The sequence below is a fragment of the Arachis ipaensis genome, chromosome B10 (assembly GCF_059453495.1).
Source record: "Arachis ipaensis isolate K30076 ecotype BB chromosome B10, ASM5945349v1, whole genome shotgun sequence".
Lineage (NCBI taxonomy): Eukaryota > Viridiplantae > Streptophyta > Magnoliopsida > Fabales > Fabaceae > Arachis > Arachis ipaensis.
Window position 1 is genome coordinate 10,984,451 of NC_142435.1, and position 21,040 is coordinate 11,005,490.

Genomic DNA, 21,040 nt, shown 5'->3' on the forward strand with positions numbered 1-21,040 from the left:
TGAAGCCAAGTCTCGCTGCATGTGCTCTCTGTGCCTGCCGCTCAGTTCTTTCTCGGATCTACTCTCTTCTTCCTCCTCTGTGTCCACCACCACCACATTCCACCACGAACATTGCAACCACCACCGCCAAGCCTCTTTCAGGAATTGCCAACTGCCATCACCGCCAGTTTGCTGCCAAATCCCATAATCATCACCATCGATCATCTCGGCAGTCTCACATAACGACACCGCAACACCATTCTTGTCCTCATTTGAAGCCTGGATGGTGGGTGGAAGAGACCCATCTCCACGGATTATAAATTAAAGGGGGGGGGGGGATAAGGTAATGCATATGATGTATTTGTCTAAGAATTTAAAATTTGAAAAATAAGTAAACCTCTTTGTGTGTTTTACTTCTAGTTTAATGAGTAAAGGATAAAGACTTTCTGACTTAGAGAACGACTAATCATGTGAAATTTCTCTACACGCTACTTGCAGATAATCATTCTTGAGGCAAAGAAAGGGGAATATAGCATTAAAATTTGAATAAAAAGAAAGATTAATGAAATTGATATAAGGTGAAAAAATTGAAAAATAATTTAAAAACAGAGAAGATGATTAGATGAAATGAAGAACTAAAAGGGTGAAAAGAGAATAAATTTAAAATTTGAATTTAGCATGGCGTGTATATGAATGCCTATATGATAGAAATAGAAAGAACATCACATATAGCATAATATCATTGGAAGAGACCGTGTTGTAACTTGTAAGTAGCATGATGATGGTGTATAAATATACATGTCATGAACAGTAATACCCCATCTAAAGAGCTTGACACGCTGAAATTTCACTAATTTAAAAACTCTCTATTAGAAAGACAGTATTAGATTAGATTAGATTAGATATCAACAAACTCCTTCTAAAAAAGTAGTCAAGGGCTTTTTAGTAGTTTTCTTTTATAAAGTAGATCCATAGCTAAAATAAAAGAAATGGGTAAGACATGCTGTTGCCCAGTCTTGGGTGGGCCGTCAATTTTCTAAATAGAGACCAGATAAGCCCATCCCAGCCCTCCATTGTCCATCAAACCCTAATTCGGTTTAGCCATTAAAATAGCAGGGCATAGTCTTCTTTTCACTCATTTTCGCGGCGCACAGCACTCTCTCTGCACAATCCGATCCCACACACAGCGCCACCATGGTAAGCCTCTACTCCTCCACTGCTTCCTCTCTTTTCATTTTATTCACCAGTTATCCCCAAATTCCCTGAGATTACCCTTAACCCTGCATCACTGCTTTATTTATTTTTTATTCTTTTAAGATTGAATTATTATGTGTATTAGCCTTGGATAGGTGAATTAGATTTGAAATTCAGGAATCTGGCGGTATTAGATACTAGGTCAAGTTCGAAATGCTAAAGCTTGCACCTTTTGGTTCTTGTGGTTGGTTTCTTAGGTGAACGTTCCAAAGACAAAGAAGACCTACTGCAAGAGCAAGGAATGCAGGAAGCACACACTGCACAAGGTTACCCAATACAAGAAGGGTAAGGATAGCATTGCTGCTCAAGGAAAGCGTCGTTATGATCGCAAACAGTCCGGTTATGGTGGTCAGACTAAGCCCGTCTTCCACAAGAAGGTATCAATCTTTTTAACTTTTTCCATCATTTTTCATCGTAGTTTTCTTAATTTCTAGTTTTTTACTTATACTTAGGTCACACATTCAATGTAGAATTAAGTTAGATGTATTGATTTTATCTGCAACATGGTTATTCCGAACATTTCTATGTGATGTTCTATTCCTAGTGCATTGTTCAAGGTTTCTTCATTTAGTTATAAGTTTGTTTGTTTAATTGGATAGGCAAAAACCACCAAGAAGATTGTCCTGAGGCTGCAATGCCAGGGTTGCAAGCATGTGTCTCAACATCCAATTAAGGTTAGTATATGGCAGAACACATTATGTTTTGTTGTGTTTGAATAAATGGTTGATGTTTAGTTAATGGATGATTCATGTCTATGTTGTGCAGAGGTGCAAGCACTTTGAGATTGGTGGTGACAAGAAGGGAAAGGGAACCTCTCTGTTCTAGGCAGGAGTATTAGGATTTGCAGTTGTACTGTTTTTGAAGTATCTGAATGTTTTGTTTCTCTATGGATTTCTCCTAGTTATATTTTCATTTTGCAAGACCTTTTTTGTGAGGGAGATGTGAAAAGTGTTACTAATATTAGTGATCTCTTGTTTCCATTTTTTGAATGATTACAATATTCATCTTTTTATACTCCTTTTCAAGTGCCTGCCTTTCTATGCGATTATGCCTTTATCTAATTTAATTAAATGAGTGCCTAAATGAATGGATCCTGAACTAATCCACTACTGCATTAGTTAGTTATTTACTTATTTATTTGAAATCTCCAAATATGGAAACATCTGTTCTAATTATATTAGTACAATATATACATGCAACCAGCCACCAAATGTAGAAATAAAACATAAAACCCGCAAACAACTGTGCTAATCAGTACAATATTTACTACAGCAAAGAAGAAAGGTGAGGGAATTTGACCTACTTAACGTTGATAATTGCCATAATTCTGGGGATAACCTCCGAAATAAGGATTTTTATTATGTTGTTGATGCTGCTGCTTCAAGAATGCAGCTTGACCTTGGCTACGATCCATTTCAAATTGCTGCCACATTAATTGTTCTTCAAGCAACAACTTCTGTTTCTTCTCTATCTCCGACATTTGCACATAAGACGGTGGTGCCATAGATAGAGAGGCTGCAAAGGGATCTACACTGCCGGAACTCAAACCACTGCCAGATGTTGGTGGCGCTGGCAATGCTAGCACTGCAGGCCTTCCAGCTGAACCAAGTGCCACACTGCTAGCACTTCCACTCACCCCATAACCAGGTCCTTGCATTGATGTTGTCATTTCTGCTCGTTGGTACATGCCATTCAACACTAATGTGTCAAAGCCACCACCCAATGCAGGCTTCTGGTTCGATAAGTTGCTACCTGATTGGACCAATGCCGTCTCCCAATCTTCTGCTTCGTCGAATGCATGCCATGGAAGTGCTTGGGTTGCACCTGTTGCTGCTGGTAAAGCTCCATCAAACAAAGCCAAGGCCAGTTTGTCTCCCTGGTCTTCACAAGTTATGGTTTGGTCTCCTAAATTCAACAAATTAGCTTCCATTTGCACAGGTTTTTCTACTTCTGGCTCTTTCTTTGGCTCCTCTTTTGCCGGTGCCTCAGAAATGGATGCTTCTGGTGGTGGTAGTGCCTTAATTGCATTCATATCCTCTTCTGGTTCTGGTTCCGGTTCCTTGGCGGCTTTAACTTCATTCTTTTCTTGTTGGTTGTTCTGTGGCAAGACGAGCTTTCCTTTTATAAACTCTTCCATTATCTCTAGCTTCTTGGGCGTGATTTTTTCAATCTCAGGGTACTCAGAAAAACGTGCAATTCCGATATTCTTGCTCCAGATATAGAACACATCTAGCTCGTCGAATTGCTTTCCAACACGACAGAAGATGTCATATACCTTGCTACAATCCACTGCCTCCATTTCGGGGAAGCGATCAAGGAAGACACCCAATATTTCTGTTATATCATAATACAATTGGAAACTTTCCCTCACAATCGGATATAGAGCAACTATCACAATTCTGTGGTCCTTTGCTGCCCCTGGTACATTACATTAAGCAAACATTGATGAAGGAAAGCTTTTATATGAATTCGCCATATTCTTCAATCTGAAATATTTACAAACCTGTGGGACGACATGCTAAAAATCTCTCAAGCAGCAATTGTAAATGATGCATCTTGTAGTAAAGTTTATCCAGTGTCATGTCTTTAACTGGTGTAGATCTTACAACAACTTCTCTGTCCCTGTCCCTGTCCCTGTCCCTGTCCCTGTCCTTATCGATGTCTCTGTCTCTGTCTCTGCCTCTATCCCTGTCTCTTTCTCTTTCTCTTTCTCTGTCTCTGTCTATGTCTCTATCCCTGTAGACTCTTTCTCTGTCTCTGTCTCTGTCTCCATCGCTATCGCTTCCTCTTTCTCTATGCCTTTCAATGAACCTTTCTTTATACACATCATCATCAAAACCCAATTTGCCGTGCTTCCCACGGCGGCTTTGCATCTTGAAGTCAAGTCTTTCATCTAGATACAGGGCGTAGGTGCGCACAAATGCAGAGAAGTCCCATGAACCGGATCTTGAGTGGTCGCGAAAATCAGACATGTTGAGAAGGCGAGTCCCACGGCGAGTTGAGAAGAATATCTCCTGCTCATAGGCAGGATCACCCTCTGCTAGCAGCCTTTGAATCAACACAAGACTTTTCAAAGCCACCGTCCAACTTCTAGTCTTGCTCAGACGTCTTGAGATGGTATTCACACAAGCACTGATGAATACGCGAGAGTAACATGTTAAGCTCAGGATCTCCCTAAGGTACTTCTCTTCGGCCGGGTATTCGTTGTGCCTCGTCGCCTTCACGATTGCCACGTCAAGGTCGGCAAGCGAGGTGCTGCTTCCAACTTTGGCTAGGCCTATGCTTGTTGTATCCTTCACTGCCCCAATGGCTTTTCTGAATGAGCTTGGAGCCATGCTATTCTCTTTCTATCTTCTAAGCCTTCTTATTGTATCTGCTGATTTTGCTCCACTGATATAATCTTCAATATGTTCACAATTCCTGCTTCCTGCAATAATCATTTCTAACATGTTATATCAGATTCTTCAATATGAGCTTTTAGATTTGTCTAAGATAATATGAATGAATGCAAATGCAGAGAGTAAATGGGATGATACCTTCTTGGAAGCACCAGAGTACAATGATTAACCACAACTGCTTAAGAGAGAATTAGAGATCCAAAGCAATTGTAAAGTAAGAAAATCTTCTTGTTTAGAGGAAGAAAGAAAGAAAGATATTTGTTTCTAACTCTCTTTTGTTCTTCTTACAACGTCTCTCAAATTGGCTAAAACATTGCCCGTTTTTGTAGCACGAAAACAAGGGAATCAATTAAGATTTTATGATAAATTCACTGCTCAACATTAGAAAGCTTTTAAACATTCTTGGTTATTCTATTTTTAGTAGGGAGGGTTATTTAGTTTGCATATTCTCGCCACCTTTGACCGTTTCAATGTTAATGTAACCATCTTAAAGTTTAACAATTCGATACTAATCTAACAACCCAAGGTATATCATCTTAACAGTTAAATACATGCAATGCAATGCACCTGTTATAAAATTGAGAATCTCTTTGATTAATTGGTTAATTCCTTGCATCTTGAGGAGCATTGGTTTTGGGACAGCTTGGAGTTAGCTTAGTCAGTGCCAATTCCTCGGAAAATAAACTTAATCAGATATATGTTTGTGATGGGTTTTGTTTAAAGAGATAACTATTTTAGTTTTCATTCTTAAAGTTGTTTTTATATAATCTTATTTTGGTATATTGTTATAACCAGGAACGGACATAGTTGAGAAGGAGGGGCGGCACTTGTCCCCACTACAAGTTTGAAAACAAACTAATAAATACATATAGATCAATATATTTTGCTTATTATTATATCATCTTTGTTCCCATTAAAATTTATGTTAAAAGAAACTTTATATTATTAAATTTAACATGAAACCATATTTATCTTATTATAAGTATCAAAACTAAAAATATAAATAAACAAATTCAACATTAATAAACATTAATAAATATATTTTTTAAAACTAACCAAGTAACTAATTACTAAGTTGAAACTTAATTTTCTAAATATAAAGTGAAATTATTAGTTTTTTCCTTCAAAAATTGGTTGAGAAAAGAAAGAATGTTATCTATTTATTAATTAATATTTTTTAAGTTGACAATATATTAAAATATAATATTTAATTATTAAAAAACTAGAAAAAACTATTCCAATTAATTTTTTATTATTTTAATTAATATATCTTTCAGTTTTTATATATAGATCTAGTGTTTTTTTTTTTTGGATTCTTATATATATATGATTGTCATTTCAAAATATAAATATATCAATGTTTAACAAAATTTATTTTAGTATACTTTTGCGTCCATAACTAGAATTTTTTGGATTCGCCACCAATCATAACACCAATATTCTATAACAATAACAATAGAATTAGGTAATTAAAAATAAAGACTAGTAGAAGGCATAGATTGATACATATAAATTAGAAGAACTTATAATGTAGTTTGAATTCATGAATTGAATCTTGAGCAAACTCGCCTAACCTCTCCAAGAAAACCAGTCTTGACACCAACTTGGCCCATTTTCACAATAGACTCAACAAAATCAGCTTCAAAAGAAGGTCCAAAAATTGGATTAAGGGGACTAAAGTAGGAATCCATAACACTCTTGGTGAATATATCATCATTAAGCCTAGCATCAGATTCTAAGACAGCAAAACCTTCCCTTATGTTCTTGAGAATGTGTTTGTCAAATTCCGTCCCACCGCCTTCATCGATGGCGAGGCGAGCGTTAACATCGCCGTTTTGAGGGCACCTAGCCTTCAGCCTTGGGAGGAAGTTTGGGTTGATAGCTGGGTCTGTTCCCACACCACCCGGGAAGAAGTTGTATAGCCTTTTTGTCATGAAGAAGCATGCTGTTGTTCCAATTGTATGTGCAGCTGTAAATAATAATAATAATAATAATAATAATAATAATAATAATAATAATATTATGAATCTTGCTAAGGAGCCAATAGAGTAATTTTTTAAACATTCCCGCTCTAATATCATATCATGATACCACTCATGCCAAAAACTTCAACTAATGGAAAAAGGTAATACTAATGGTTATATCTCTAATACTCCATAAACCTCCATTGTACACATTGTACAAGTATTTCATTGGCTCCTCATACTTTCCCTAAATTTAACCTCCTAAATTTACGATCAAATTAGTTCGTTATATATTTGTGTATACACGTGGCAATTTGGCCTATTCCATAGTTTAATTAGCTAACAAGTTCATATTACTTTACTTCCTCAACAACCACCATCTCATCCACCATGCATGACAAGGAGGGAGGGAGAGAGAGAGAGAGAGTACCAGAGAGAAGAACAAGGTCTTTGTGGGTGAGACCCTTGTTGAGGAACTTGGCCTTGAGTATCTGAATAGAATCAGTAACTTGAGGCATTTCATCTGCAAGGCTAAAATTGGAAACGAAACCATCTCTGCGTCCAGTTGGAACTTGATATATTGGTCCATTGGTCTATTAAAATAATTGAATGAATAAGAAGCATACATAACATGCATGAGTAAGCAGTAAGCGGAAGGTTTGTTACCAGAGCAATGGCGTCTCTGGCAGCCAAAGCGAGAATGTCAGCACAAGAAACAAGGGCAGGGCAAGAAGCTTCCAATTGAGCCTTGGCTCTCTGAATGACCTCAAAGCCTCTGAGGCCTTGATGAGCAAATGCAAGCTTCTCCGGCTGTGATGACACGTCGATGAGAATGGAAGCGTCGCATCCCTCAACAAAGCAGTCATGGAAGTGAAGCCTGAGCAAGGCCGCCCCCATGTTGGGGTCAGAGGCAACGGCGTCTCTCACTACGCCATGGACAATGGACTCAGCTTCAGGACACGTGTTTCTGTAGAAACCCACTTGAAGAATAAACTGACCCTCACAACAACTTGTCAACACCATTAGCAACCACAACAACTCCCATACAACCACCCCCATACCTCTTCCTATCACTTTGCAACTTCCTGCTGACACCTCTTAACTTTCATGTCACCAACGTGTCAAATACAAATACCATTCCTCGCTGCACGCACTTCAACTCTCTATTAATATACTCATACTCATCCTAACATTTTTGGTCAATACTTATATTTATGTGAAATAATACTTATGCTTAATTTTGTATAAAATTAATAGTTGAGCCTACTAAACATATTTGTTCTAAATTATTATCTAACAGTTTTCGATTATTTATTAACTTCGTGACTAAGAATTTAAAAAACATCACACTTACAAGTGATTGGAGAAAGCAAAAAAGTTTGATGAGTAAATTGAGAAAATTACATCACATAGTTAATAATAATAATAAGTGATCAGAATTGCAAACCGGTAAAAGCAAACAATTTGGTTAAGGCAAAAGTAATAGCCATAGCCATCCATCCACCAAGAAGAAGCCTAGCACAAGACCTAAGCATTGGTGTGTTTCCAAGGACAGAGCCAATCCAACCAAACACAAACAAAGAGAGAGTAGCCACCGCCAAAACCACCATAATCCTTGTACGGTAGTCTCTAATAAACGCTGCTCCCACCAAAGGAGGCACCGCACCTAAACAATAACACGATGCAGATGCCAATGCAGCTTGCAATGGATTAGGTAACGCTTTCTTAACCATTTGCACGTCTTGAGAAATTGTTTTGTTCTTGATTTGAGCAACTTCGACTTCATACTGTGTGTACACAGAAACAAACTCACCTATTGCCATGCTACAACCTCCTGCAACTGATCCTGCAAAACCAGCAAGAAGCATTGCTTTTGCGTCGGTTCGAACCGCTCCCACTCCCATCATTAACGAAGCCACTGATACTAATCCGTCCGTGGCTCCCATTACACCCGCACGAAGCCACTGTGCTCTTTGCGAGTAGTCAATCTTCTTTTCTTCTTCTTCTTCTTCTTTTTCTTCACTCATCATTTGTTGTCCCTTCTCGTCTTTGTTGTTGATTGCAACAACTAAAACTCCACCATTGTTATGGTTGGTTGAAACCATATCAGAGGGTACAAATGCAGCCATCGCACAGGTTAGTGAAGGAGATTTTGAAATGAGATATCTCAGAATATATAGATTCTTTTCAATTCTTGATTGTTACTTTTGCCTAAAATAATTTATTAATACAAAAATATGATGCCGGAAATCAGCACACAGATACAGCTTACCCTGTTTTATAATTCAAGCATGCTATTAAATATTCATATTCGTATAAATTACGTATTAAAATATAAAATATATAAAATAACACATATATATTTTTTGTTTATAATTATAAAGTTAATTTTACAGATTTTTAAAATTTGAAAATTAAAGTGCACATCACGTAATTAAATTAGAAATATATAAAGTATAGGAAGATGTTCACGTATGCCGATATCCTTTTTGAAATATGATATTCCAACAACATTAACCATTTAGATATAATAATAAAAAAAATATAAGGTCCAGATTAGGCGAATGAAACACGGATGAACATGAAGACTGGATGGTGCATGTAGACATGTAACCGTTTTTTCCTTTAACAAGTTTTGTACATTGAAGTTGTCAGTTTGTCCTCGTAGACAAATTTTAAAAGCCATTTTTTCTAGCCGCCATATGTGATATGTCTTGGCTGAGCTGCACTAAATGGCGTTATTTTTCTTCTTTTTTTTTAACGAGTCTCACAAAATAATCATGCAATGTATATAAAAAAAATTCAGTTATTGTGTATAAAAATATTATTTAATTTTCATAAAATTTTTCATTATAGTACTATAAAATAGTTTAATTATTTATTTATTATTTTATTATTCTATTATGTTAAGTTTAATTATTTTAATAGTTAATTATTTAATTAAAAATATGTAAATTAATATGTATAAACAAAGACAAAATCTTGTATAAAGTAAAAGGGACAACGCTCCCTCTTAATTTTTTTTAACAAATTATGTATAAATTTTTATTTAACTCTTTTTTTATAAAATTAATTTTTAGTTTTTTTTTCAAAATATAACATAACTCCGTTCCTATGTATTACCTTAATACATTGTAATTATCTTAATATTTAATTTTTTATATGCACATAATATTTTTAACTTACAAATATATTTAATTTATAATGAGCTTAAACATTCATTTAAAATTTGATAGAAAATAATGGTAAGTTCTTAATTTTGTTTGTAATTAAAATTATGTATGTTATATTTTGTAAAACCTAAAAAGTTATTTTAGTAGGAATTTTGAATATTAATCAAAAATAGAGTAAAGTTGATAGACTTTATAAGAAATAAAATATTTTAAATTAAGTACAATAGGGGTTCTTCTTTTAATGATTAATGAGTATATCTAAAAGTTTAATTTGATATCATCAATATGATTGCATAATCAATCATATTTTTAAATTTTAAGGTTTATGAATGGTATTTTTCTAATTAATTTATGATTAAAAAAAAACAAATTTGATTAAATACAGTTAGTTTAGTCAATGATGTATGTAGTATTATTTATTATCACAAAATTATTGATTTTTTATTTACCAAAATTATTATATAAATTATTCATGGTTACATAGATAGGATAGAATATAACTATCATAAAAAAAAAAAATGAATAGAACAAGTCATGGATTATGCAATAATAGTTAGGATTTAAATATTATACTATCATATTTCATAAAAAAAAGAGAGTAATAAATACCCATTATATGAGATTATGAGTGAATATATATATATATATATATACCTCAATTGCTAATTAAAATAAAAATATCACATATTTGTATTTTTTTTAATTCTATTCTAATTAAATATGAAATCTATGTCTATTTTATACTTAATATAATTGAAAGCACCTTTTTCTTCTTTTAACTTTGTATTTTTTTGCTTTGTATTACTCATAATAAGAATCACACGACTAATTTTATAAAAATTGATTGTAATAACCAATAGTTAATGGCAAATTAATAACCTCATAATGTTATGCTAATTTGTCACTTACATATAGCAGTACTAAACTCAGGTATTACTAATAGTTCAATTTGTCATGTTATATGATATTAATATTTTTAGAGGTATAACTAAAATAACTGTCAAAGATAAAACTAAAATATATTTAAAACATCAGAGATATTATTATAAAACTAAACTAAATGTATGTGTTACAATATGTTATGACTATAATACAAAAAGACAACAAAAAAAAATATTTTTCAAAATTAAAATAACTAGTTTTAAAGAGCACATAATAAAAGTATTTGAAAGTAAAAAAATTCACTACTAATTCTTTTTTACAGAAAAATAAGAAAAAACTTTTAATTTACGAAAAAAAAAAATCTTTGATAGAGTTCATATTTAAGAGTCTAATTATATATAAAAAAGAGTTGAAATTTGATTCAACTATATTCTTAAGATTTGATATTTTATTAGTCCTTATAATTTTATCAAATTTATAATTAGGTTACTAAATTTTTTTCTTTTAATTGAATTTTTATATTATTTTATATTTTGTAATTCAATCCTTTCCAGTATAAGAATGCTAGAGTTAATGAAATATTTTTATACAAATTGAATGTACCCACAATTAAAAATTTAATTAGAACTTTGACCAGAAATTTTTTAGAGGAAATATTTCGTTGATTTTAATATTTTTGACACAAAAAGACTTAATTATAAAATTAAAGGTAGTGTAGGAACATGATTGAAAAAAAATATATAAATCTAATTACAAATTTGATAAAATTACAAAGACTAACAGAATAATTAAACATATTCTTAATATATTTATTATAAGATGATTACCTAAAAAAATTATAAAAATAATTATAATTTAAATAATATTTATTTTTTCCAAATTAAATAAAAGACTGCATTTACAAAAGAATTAAAAGAAAAATTGTTCACAATTATTATTTTTATTGATTAATTAATTAATTAAATAGAATTTGTTCACGATTAACCAATAGTAATAACAATAATGATGACCACAACAACAATTATAGTAACAATTATAATAGCAATAGATAATGGCAGTGATAGAATAATAGTAATGATGATGAAAAATTATAAATAAATCAATGAAAAAAAAAGTTTATAAAAAAATAAATTCAGTTCGACAAATGTATGTGTTTTCATATTTTTAAATTTAACAAGTAAACCAAAAGTAATGTAATTTTTTTATACAATATTATATTAAAAAATAGAGAGAATTAAATAGAAATTAAAGAGAATTTAATAGAAATTTTTAAAATTAGACAAGTATTTAAAAAATTGTGTTACTGGGCACAAAAAGGGTTAGAGTCCAAGCTCCCAAAGTTACTCTACCAGTACCCTTTAAGAAGCCACACACCTTTTGTGCATTTATAGCTGGTCATTAATGTCATTCCATATTCATTTTCAAGGTTATATTTGACTTTTTGTTTTTCACTAACAAACAAAATTTAACAGGGCTACTTGATCGTACGCTGAATTTCATGTTCCGCACTTTTCGACCGGTATATGGGATAACTTTCCTAAAGTATAACATAATATTATAATTAACCATTAAATTATAGGAATGCCTCTTCGGAGAATTGAAATTCTCCTATTGCCTTCTCTCCTCCAATTTATGTTACATCATTTGTCATTTTTAAGAGCAGAGTGGCAGCAACTATAATTAAGCTATATGTAAAAAACCGTACCATCGGTTCTATGCTAACCTTTCATCATTATAAAAAATTATATGGAGAGAATGCCAGCTTTTGAATGTACTTATTTTTGCTTCAAAAGGTCATCATTTCTCTCTCTTTTTCTCCAATTAGAAAACTACTTTTAACGAATAGTGTTGTTCTTGATTTCGTGTCTTCTTATCGCTCATAAATGGAATTCAAATTCAGGTTTCCCCCCATCTTGGTGGCATATAATCACAGTATCTAAGCAAAGAGAGTTGACATAAATTAATTAACTTCATATTCACATTATTACTGGTAACAATATCAACATTCTATTTTTGTTTGTCAACATGCATATTGTTGCCGTCCTCCATTCTCTTGTTCGTTTTTATTAACAAATTTTACGATTTTTTAATAGTTTTCTAAAAAGTAAAATAAAAGAAATATGCAGCGTATACATAACTACATATTGTCCAATATTAAGAAATTACTTGTCAAACTGGCTTGCTCGTGTCATTAAATAAGAAAAACCCTAGAAAACTATTAGAATTTATTGTTTTTAGTCATAATTTTTAGTTATTAACTCAATTATTTTAGTTTAATAATTAAACAACATATTTTAACTCACATTTTTAAATATTGATGACTAATTAATGAAAACAATAAATTCTAATAGTCATTTAACATGTCCCAATGCCTACGGACACAATGCGGAATTATTTAAATTCGTAAGAGTTTCTCTTTGGGTGTCAATGTTAATTTCTTGTATCCGACTTTAATTAGAAGATTATTGCAATTTTGTTTATAATAATGAATATCCAGATGTCGATTGCCAAGATATAATACTGAGAAAACGTACTTATTTTCCCCATGCACTATTACTAGTTCATTTCCTGGGGTTTCATCACTATTATCATTATAGTACTCAAGCGACTTTGGGAAAATAATAATCGCTTGCATATGAATGATTATTCATATTTAGCGGTATGGGATGATCTTGGAGGGGTCATGGACATGTCCACATTGAAAATGGAAGCTTACTACAACAAAGTTCAGCACTTATAACATCATAAATTGCACTTTCAGTAATAGAGTGTGCAGTGTGGTAACATATGTAAAACAATTAAACAAACAGCTGTATCATATGTCCGGGCATCATAAAAATGTTTGGTTAAGAGGTAAAAATAGGGTAGAAACCTATTTCATGAGTAAATTACACAAGAAAGTAATTCATAAAAACTTGTACCTCATTTTCACTCCAACCAAACACTTCACAAATGTAGAAAAGTAATAAACCATAAGACCTCCCAAGATATACTTATTACTTAACCATTCACTTTTTAAGGCAAGTGAATTGATTATTATCCAAGCCTTGAAATAGAAACTTGACAAACCCTTGGCCTTTAAAGAAAAGGACCTACATGATTCCACACATCGCTGCATAGGATAAGAAGCTACACATACGGGGCCAAGCAACTCCACAAACTTAACCAATCTATTCAGTCGGACCAATGATCTAAAGCAACTGCTAGAAATCTGAATAATGTAATAAGCAAATCAGGATACTCAAAATTTGGATTCAATAACTAATTTCCCGGGTATTCATTTTACAATTTTCTAAGAACTCAAAAATCAGGCCCTATCATGACCAAACCAATTAGAGCCATTGAATGTAGCACGACTGCACTCTATTCCTATTTGAATGAAAACTTTCTAAAGTTGAAACTTGAAAACCATACCATCTTACAACAACAAACAGACTACAGAACTACCAAAAAATTCCCAGCCACCATTGTTAAGGTACTCAGTCAAAATGACATGATTTTCAGAATATTGCATTCGTCTCCAGTCTGTGACTCTTGTCCAACTAATTTCCCACCTGTACACTATAGGTCATTGAGAATTCAGGGTAAAGTCAGCAAAATTAGGCACAGAATCTAAACAAGCAAAAATAACAGTGGAAGACTTGACCGATCATACAGGTACAATCAAACTTCCATATGGAGGACAAACATAAACTTGAGAAATTCTCTTATGAAATTGGTAGCCTCAAATGTTACAACTATGTATGAAAAATGAACTTCCAAATGTGAAGTTATAAAAACTGCTGCATTGCCTAATCAAAGAAATTCTTAAGAACACTAAGGTTATTGATGATCTTTTATCCACTCCACAGCCATTAATTCTTGAATTAACCAAATATCCCGTATCCCCCCCCCCCCCCAACAAAAAAAAAAAAAAAAAAAAAAAAAAAAAACAGCCACAGCTTAAAAAGCAAAAGCAGAAGAGCAAATACAAGACAACACACAAAAACAACAAATTAACTATTAACCATAAACAGGGAGAAGAAAAGATTCACTTCACCTGTTCCCTTAACTTCCAGGAAGGTGCTTTGAAATATTCACTTTTGCAAGCAGATGCGTGCTTGCAAAGGAGCATAAGACCGAAATGAAGCATTGTATATTGTTCTCAATTCCCCAGAACAATTGGATCGAAGCCCAACAGCAGCGTCATGACTCTCAAGATAAGCCTTATTATTATTGGGTTTACTTTCTATATTTGGTTTTAACCTACACCTTCTCCTCATATACTTCAAGAAATAGCGATCAGGCTTTCCATTACATCTTTCATCCCCACACAATGCAGGATCTGCTTGCTTGCGATCAGATTCTAACCCACTGTCTTCTCCTCCATGGCTTATCAACCGAAAAGAACAACTTCCCTCACCTTCATTCAAGACCTCATCCTCAATCTCTTCAGCATTGATTTCAGCTGTGCGTCCACCATCATTTGCACAAGTTTTCATGTCACTTGTGCCAATGCAGCGACGATTCAGGTCATTTGAAGAACCACCATCCAAAGATCCTACAGAAATAGAAGGTTCATAACCACTAGCATCCCATGAATCCAATCTCTTCAACGATGAATCAAGACTTGAATCCCATATCTTGGGAGTATCCAAGCAACTTGTATTCAATAAGCATTGTCTCTTTGAAGTCTTCGATGAGCTATTCAAATGCAACTCAGACGTCATCACTGAACCATCAACAAACTTTACATCATCAACCTTAAGACCACTCTCTTCTCTGTTCGGTACCAAGCTCAAAGCATTATTTGCCACTTCAACAGCCCTTCTAGCCACCACAGATTTCTTTACCGCCTCCTCTCTGGCCTTAGCAGCTGCATCATCCTTCTTTTCCATATCATGATTTGCACCCTTAACCACATCCTCCATAGATCTCACCAAATCCCCACCTCTCAAAACCCTTGAATTAGAATTCACCTTCTCTACTATAACCCTACCCTTTCTCTTGATCACTCCACCCTTAACCTTTCTTCTACTTCTAGAAATTGCCACTGGTTTGGGAATCCAACAATCCACACAAACAGAAAATTCAGAACCTATACAGGAATAAGACCATGGTGCAGCATTCCTGTATTTCAAGAAACAGTTCTGGTGCACTGAATGCCGACATTGAATGCAACGAAACGAATCGGAAGAAGCTTCAGAGAAACAATATGTGCAAATTCGAGAAGATTCAACAGAAGAAAAGCACTTGCTGCAAAGAAGAACAACACGCCATTCGCTATAAAGGGTTCTGAGTCCATTCTTACCGGTGCAAACGTCGAACTTGAATCCGCACGCATGGCATTCGGTCAAGTTCGGCAAATCCCTAGTTTTCTTCTGCGATGAACACTCCATAACGTGATTTGAAGGGATTTCCCGTGTCTTGGGGGGTTTCCAGAGCGGCTTTGTTCGCTTCTCCAGTTGGAGGGGCTCCATCACCGGCGAAACTCCGGTGAGGTTGACTTTTTCGAGAGGGAAATTCTTAGGGTTTTGGCAATTAGGAGATTAGGGATTTGGGATTATTATCCCTAACGTGAATCATTGCTGAACGTTCAAAGTTCACGCGCTGTTATCTGCGAGTGAAACTTTTCATCTTCGAGCATCTACTAAAGAAATGGTTAAATCTTCAATAATTGATCCTTGTATTCATCTCGCACAATTTGGTAATAATCGTGTGCATAATTAAAATATGCTAGAAAGTTAGTTGCAATCAATTTTAACCAAAGTTGATAGTTAAAAATAAATAGATAAAAATTTAATCAAATTAATTAAATTATTTAACGAATTTTTAATTATTAATTTTATATAAAATTAACTGTATTTAAATTTTTATTTTAAAATATATATTAAAAATTAATTAAATAACGTATATAAATATATTATAATTGATTTAATAAGTGGCCAATGAGTAATAGCTCAAATGGCATAGTCTCTCCATACTCAATTAAGAGGTTGTAGATTCGAGTTTCCTATTTTTAGTAAAAAAAAAAAATTGATTTAATAAGTGATTTAGTATTGTAATGTGTGTCATAATGGTCACTTCAGCATAATATATATTGTTGATTGATTTATCATTATACTAAATCATGAAATGACACGAATTACTAATAGTTTATGTCGTGGAATCATATTAGTACATATTTAATGAAAAATTAGTTATGAATTAAATGATATATTTTTGTCAATTTTAAAAATATGACCGGTATAATTAAAATTTTGAAAACGATTTTAATGTATAATGAAAATTACTTTATTACTTAACTCTATAGATAGAGTAAATGATCATTTTTTCCTATCAAAGATTTAATTATTGACCAAATTAATCATAAAAAAAATTAAATTAATGTTATAATTATAAAAGATTAATATCGTTTGATAAAAATATCCAATTGTTGAATTTAAAATTAATTCCGTTTAAAATTTTATAAAATTTCTAAAATACCCTTTTCATCTTCACTTTTCAACTTCTGGATCATAAAAATAACACATTTTTTGCTTCACCGCCGTCCGCCGCGAATGGCAACGAGTTCCCACCACCAATATCCATGACAGATCTTTATTTTTTAGTTTCCAGTGAAATGGAGATATTGTTTTGTTTCTTCATTTTCAGTGACATTGAATCAGGACTCTCTTGTTCCTCTTTACTTTTGCTGCTTTGTTTGTTAGAAGATATTATCCTGCTCGCTACTCACCTTGTTAGCCTTTAAAATGAGCGAAGCTCCTTGATTTATTAGCCACCAAACTTGGTGAACACCCATCGGCGGTCGGCGCTGCCACCAGTACAGCTGGCAAGGCATCAACTTTGCCATTGTTGCCGGCAATTTGAGCGTCGTTAGCAGTGTGGCATTCTCTACGATCAACAGTGGTTTCTGGAGTATACAATTTTTTAGAATCTTCTGCTGTTGTTACCGGTTTTTTCGATGCATTACCACCACCCCTATTGTCACCCTTTTGGTGTTTAGAAGAAGAATGGTGTTTATTATAAGAAGAAAAAGAAGGAGGTCGTTTTGTGAAAAAACGAGGGAGGTAAAGTGAGGGATTAGAGTCGTTATTATTAGAGTTGTATGATGAATTTAATTAAGTTAAAAGATTGGAATGGAGAAGATGATAAAATGGTATTTTGGGATTTTTATATCATTTTTAACAAAATTTATTTTAAATTTAATGACAGAATATTTTTGTCAAACGATACTAATCTTTTATAAATAGAATATTAATAGCTATTTACTCCTATTAATAGTAATTTAATACTAATTTTTTCGTAATTAATTTTATCAGCAGTTAAATGTTTGATGATTAAAAATAACTATTTATCCCTATAAATAATATTTTTATTTGACAATTACTACTAATTAGTGTCTTCTGTATGTCATTTGAATTTTAATTTAGATAATTGTTCTCTATTAACATTCTCTATCCCAAACATTTTAATATTTTATAGAGCAATAATTCTTAATTTTATTATCTTTAAATAAATTTAAATCTTGAGTTATTATTTTATCTAAATTTAGAGAAAAAAAATGAGTTTGATTCACTTAATTAACTCAATGAAATATAATTAATTCAATTATGATATTTATTAGATAATCATATTTAATAAAATAAAATCCAATAAAATTTAATCTCAAACATAATAAATATCAAATTCAGAATTATTCAACTTAAATTAATCAAATTATTCAATTAAGTCACTACAAAAAAAAGAATTTAAAATGGTATTTACATTACGACAGTTCTTTAAAACTGCCGTAATGTTCGAGTAATATGGCATTTTATGATGGTGCCATAATTAATGAGCATAAAATGGTAGCATTCCGGGATTTTGGCGGTTAAAACTAGGGCTGGAAGTGAGTCAAGCCAGCTCATAAGCCAGCTCGAGCTCGACTCGTTAACAGCTCGATAAGCTAAGCTCGTGAGCTGGTGAGCCAAACTTGAGCCTGAAATTGAGCTCATAAATTAAATGAGCCGAGCTTGAGCTTGGATAAGCTCAACTCATTAGCTCGTGAGCTGGCTCGATTATATATATATATATATATATAACAATCTTAATTATTTAATATTTATATTTATTTTTTACATATAATTTTAATATAGGACATAAATAAAAAAATGATAATTTATTGATAGATAAACAATATATAAAATTTATCTTTTCAAATATTTTTAAAAATATATGTTATAATTTATTGATATAAAATTATAGATTATGTATCTATGTTTCTCTTATTTGAGCCAACTCGTGAGCTCGAGCCAGCTCGTGAGCTTTTGGTGAGCCGAGCTTGAGCTTAAGAAATAAGCTCGATTGTTAATGAGTCGAGCCGTGAGCCAAGCTCAATTTTCGTGAGCCGAGCTTGAGCTTGGTCTAGCTCGGCTCAGCTCGGCTCACTTCCAGCCCTAGTTAAAACCACCATTATCGGAGCACATCTTTAAAAACTTAAAATTAGAAAGGGCCTAAACTTTTGACTTTTGAGATTTTATTTTCTTAATATGTAGGTGGCATTCCTAGCATAAGATGGTCTGGTGTAGATGGGGAGGATAATGTTCTCGTGATGGATTTGCTTGGGCCTGGTCTTGAGGATCCCTTTGTGTATTGTGGAAGGAAGTTCTCATTGAAGACAGTATTGATGTTGGCTGATCAAATGGTGACCTTGCTTTGCTTTCACTTTTATTTTATTTTTTGGTTATAAGGGTAACAACTGTGCCAGAAAATTAACCACTTCTCTGTTTTATTTTTGTTCATTTTTTTTCAGATGAAACAGATGAATTGTTTTAGCATTCTTTATCTGCTATACAGTTCTGCTGAAAATTGTCATGTGCATCACTATTATAAATCTTGTTGTGTGTTATGTGTTCTGATGCTAAGAGCGCGTTTGGTATTGACTCTTTCTTAATTTTGTTGGGATGCAGATGACTAGAATAGAATATGTGCATTCCAAAGATTTTCTACATAGAGATATAAAGCCTGACAACTTTCTCATGGGACTTGGTCGGAAAGCAAACCAGGTAGCTACACGGTTATTGCTTTGTTCAGAGAGAAACATTTTTAGATATGGTATGTGATGCTATGTCTGAGTACAAGTATCTCGGTCCCAATCAGAGAGCGGATTTGGTGCTAGCCTGCAGGTATGCCATTGTTTTCATACTTTGTTGGGGTCTATGTTGATTTACAATGCAGGCAAATTAGAGATGATTTTTCATGGCCAAGATTTTACCACTAACCATATAGCACATCTTCAGATACTGAAGTGTTTATGAGGAATCTACAAAGTACCTTTTTCTCCTGATCTTGATAAGAAGGCAAGTGTTTTTTCTTGCTAGGTTTGTAATATGGAATATAATAATTGATAATCTTGAGAAATAATAAAGAAATATAATGAAATACAATATTATTATTCATATCTATAAGTTAAAAATATCACTTATACTATTGTACTATTGATAATATAATGCAGGACTCTTTCATACTTGACTTGGAGTTATCTCAAATGTGGTATATATATAGGTGAAGTCTCTGGTAGTCAAAATACTAATGACTAAAGATGGCTAAGAATTGACTTTCAAATAAAATAGTGACACTTGGTGGGTTTGGTTTTATAACTTTTTAATATTCTGAAAGGTTAAGTGAATGTGTAATAATTACTAAAAAGTTACCTTGTGGATAGAATTGTCATTTGAGGTTACTTCATGTGTTGTTGGATCTTAGACAAAAATATTATTGGGTCATTATACAAAATAAAATCAAACTACTCAAGTATAAGGTCCAATAATTTTTTTGGCTAGATTATAAAATAAAATTTATTTCTTTAATAATTTGTTCCTTTTTTTTTTGTTTCCCACGGTATCCCCCAACCCGGCAAGTCAAGGACTAATCCGTCGCGGTACTGAGCTCCATTTAAGGGTTTGTCGCTGGCCAATGGGTTGCTGCATGCACAAGGCGGGATTCGAACCCCCGACATTTGCTTAAGCTTTATTTGTTCCTTAATTTGTTTGTATTTTTCTAAAAAAAATAATGATAAAAAATATTATGATACCCTAAAAATTTTATTAAGAGAACAAAATTAGTATTTTTTTACAAGATATATTTGTAAGCTTTATTTTTTATATTTGTTTAAAAAATTGTTGGATTGTGGGAGTGTTCGTTTTTTTTAATAATGATACAAAAAAATAATAATGAATTAATATAAATATATCAACATTTGTAAAATTAAGTATATTAATAAAATTTTAATAACTTAATTAACATATCAAAAATTTAATAATTAAAAAGTATCTTCTTGCTATTTTAATATGTTGATAATATTGTTTATAATATATTTAATAATAGTGTTTTCGTAAATATTTTGTGCCATTATATTTTATTGGTTATC

The 21,040-nt window shown here is 32.7% G+C and overlaps 4 protein-coding genes and 1 pseudogene across 6 annotated transcripts; 1 reads left to right on the forward strand and 4 right to left on the reverse strand.

Annotated features, from left to right (window-relative positions):
• The first annotated feature begins 1,038 nt into the window (after window positions 1-1,038).
• LOC107624175 (large ribosomal subunit protein eL42) lies at window positions 1,039-2,231 on the forward strand. Its single transcript, XM_016326652.3, has 4 exons — window positions 1,039-1,176; window positions 1,431-1,610; window positions 1,833-1,907; window positions 1,999-2,231. Exons 1-4 carry the CDS (start codon window positions 1,174-1,176, stop codon window positions 2,056-2,058), a joined length of 318 nt encoding a protein of 105 aa, XP_016182138.1. The 5' UTR covers window positions 1,039-1,173; the 3' UTR covers window positions 2,059-2,231.
• A 261-nt stretch (window positions 2,232-2,492) lies between these two features.
• LOC107621853 (putative clathrin assembly protein At1g03050) lies at window positions 2,493-4,568 on the reverse strand. Its single transcript, XM_021114157.2, has 2 exons — window positions 3,737-4,568; window positions 2,493-3,651 (listed from the first exon to the last, which is right to left on the reverse strand). The coding sequence occupies exons 1-2, from the start codon at window positions 4,566-4,568 to the stop codon at window positions 2,537-2,539; spliced, it is 1,947 nt and encodes a 648-aa protein (XP_020969816.1). The 3' UTR covers window positions 2,493-2,536.
• A 1,507-nt stretch (window positions 4,569-6,075) lies between these two features.
• On the reverse strand, window positions 6,076-7,766 carry LOC107623596 (peroxidase superfamily protein). 2 transcript variants are annotated; one of them, XM_088505745.1, is made up of 3 exons: window positions 7,262-7,766; window positions 7,026-7,188; window positions 6,076-6,576 (listed from the first exon to the last, which is right to left on the reverse strand). In XM_088505745.1, the coding sequence occupies exons 1-3, from the start codon at window positions 7,652-7,654 to the stop codon at window positions 6,173-6,175; spliced, it is 960 nt and encodes a 319-aa protein (XP_088361871.1). In that variant the 5' UTR covers window positions 7,655-7,766; the 3' UTR covers window positions 6,076-6,172. The 2 variants fall into 2 exon arrangements, with proteins under 2 accessions (XP_088361871.1, XP_088361867.1); XM_088505741.1 differs by having other exon boundaries at window positions 6,076-6,600; window positions 7,262-7,759.
• Window positions 7,767-7,918: 152 nt separating this feature from the next.
• Window positions 7,919-8,724, reverse strand: LOC148579139 (vacuolar iron transporter homolog 2 pseudogene; annotated as a pseudogene).
• A 5,164-nt stretch (window positions 8,725-13,888) lies between these two features.
• On the reverse strand, window positions 13,889-16,307 carry LOC107623595 (uncharacterized). Of its 2 annotated transcripts, none has more exons than XM_016325922.3 (2): window positions 14,690-16,307; window positions 13,889-14,211 (listed from the first exon to the last, which is right to left on the reverse strand). In XM_016325922.3, exon 1 carries the CDS (start codon window positions 16,107-16,109, stop codon window positions 14,727-14,729), a length of 1,383 nt encoding a protein of 460 aa, XP_016181408.1. In that variant the 5' UTR covers window positions 16,110-16,307; the 3' UTR covers window positions 13,889-14,211; window positions 14,690-14,726. The 2 variants fall into 2 exon arrangements, with proteins under 2 accessions (XP_016181408.1, XP_016181409.1); XM_016325923.3 differs by having other exon boundaries at window positions 13,889-14,204; window positions 14,690-16,253.
• Between the last annotated feature and the right edge of the window lie 4,733 nt (window positions 16,308-21,040).

Excerpts from the sequence above, each read along its gene's own strand:
- LOC107624175 (XM_016326652.3), top strand. Across the intron at positions 1,611-1,832 it reads AGCCCGTCTTCCACAAGAAG|GCAAAAACCACCAAGAAGAT; the intron begins GTATCAATCTTT and ends TTAATTGGATAG. Across the intron at positions 1,908-1,998 it reads TGTCTCAACATCCAATTAAG|AGGTGCAAGCACTTTGAGAT; the intron begins GTTAGTATATGG and ends TATGTTGTGCAG.
- LOC107621853 (XM_021114157.2), bottom strand. The coding sequence starts at position 4,568 with ATGGCTCCAAGCTCATTCAGAAAAGCCATTGGGGCAGTGAAGGATACA. Across the intron at positions 3,652-3,736 it reads TTTAGCATGTCGTCCCACAG|GGGCAGCAAAGGACCACAGA; the intron begins GTTTGTAAATAT and ends GTAATGTACCAG.
- LOC107623596 (XM_088505741.1), bottom strand. The coding sequence starts at position 7,654 with ATGGGGGTGGTTGTATGGGAGTTGTTGTGGTTGCTAATGGTGTTGACA. Across the intron at positions 7,189-7,261 it reads CCAGAGACGCCATTGCTCTG|ACCAATGGACCAATATATCA; the intron begins GTAACAAACCTT and ends TTATTTTAATAG. Across the intron at positions 6,601-7,025 it reads AGACCTTGTTCTTCTCTCTG|CTGCACATACAATTGGAACA; the intron begins GTACTCTCTCTC and ends TATTATTTACAG.
- LOC107623595 (XM_016325922.3), bottom strand. The coding sequence starts at position 16,109 with ATGGAGCCCCTCCAACTGGAGAAGCGAACAAAGCCGCTCTGGAAACCC.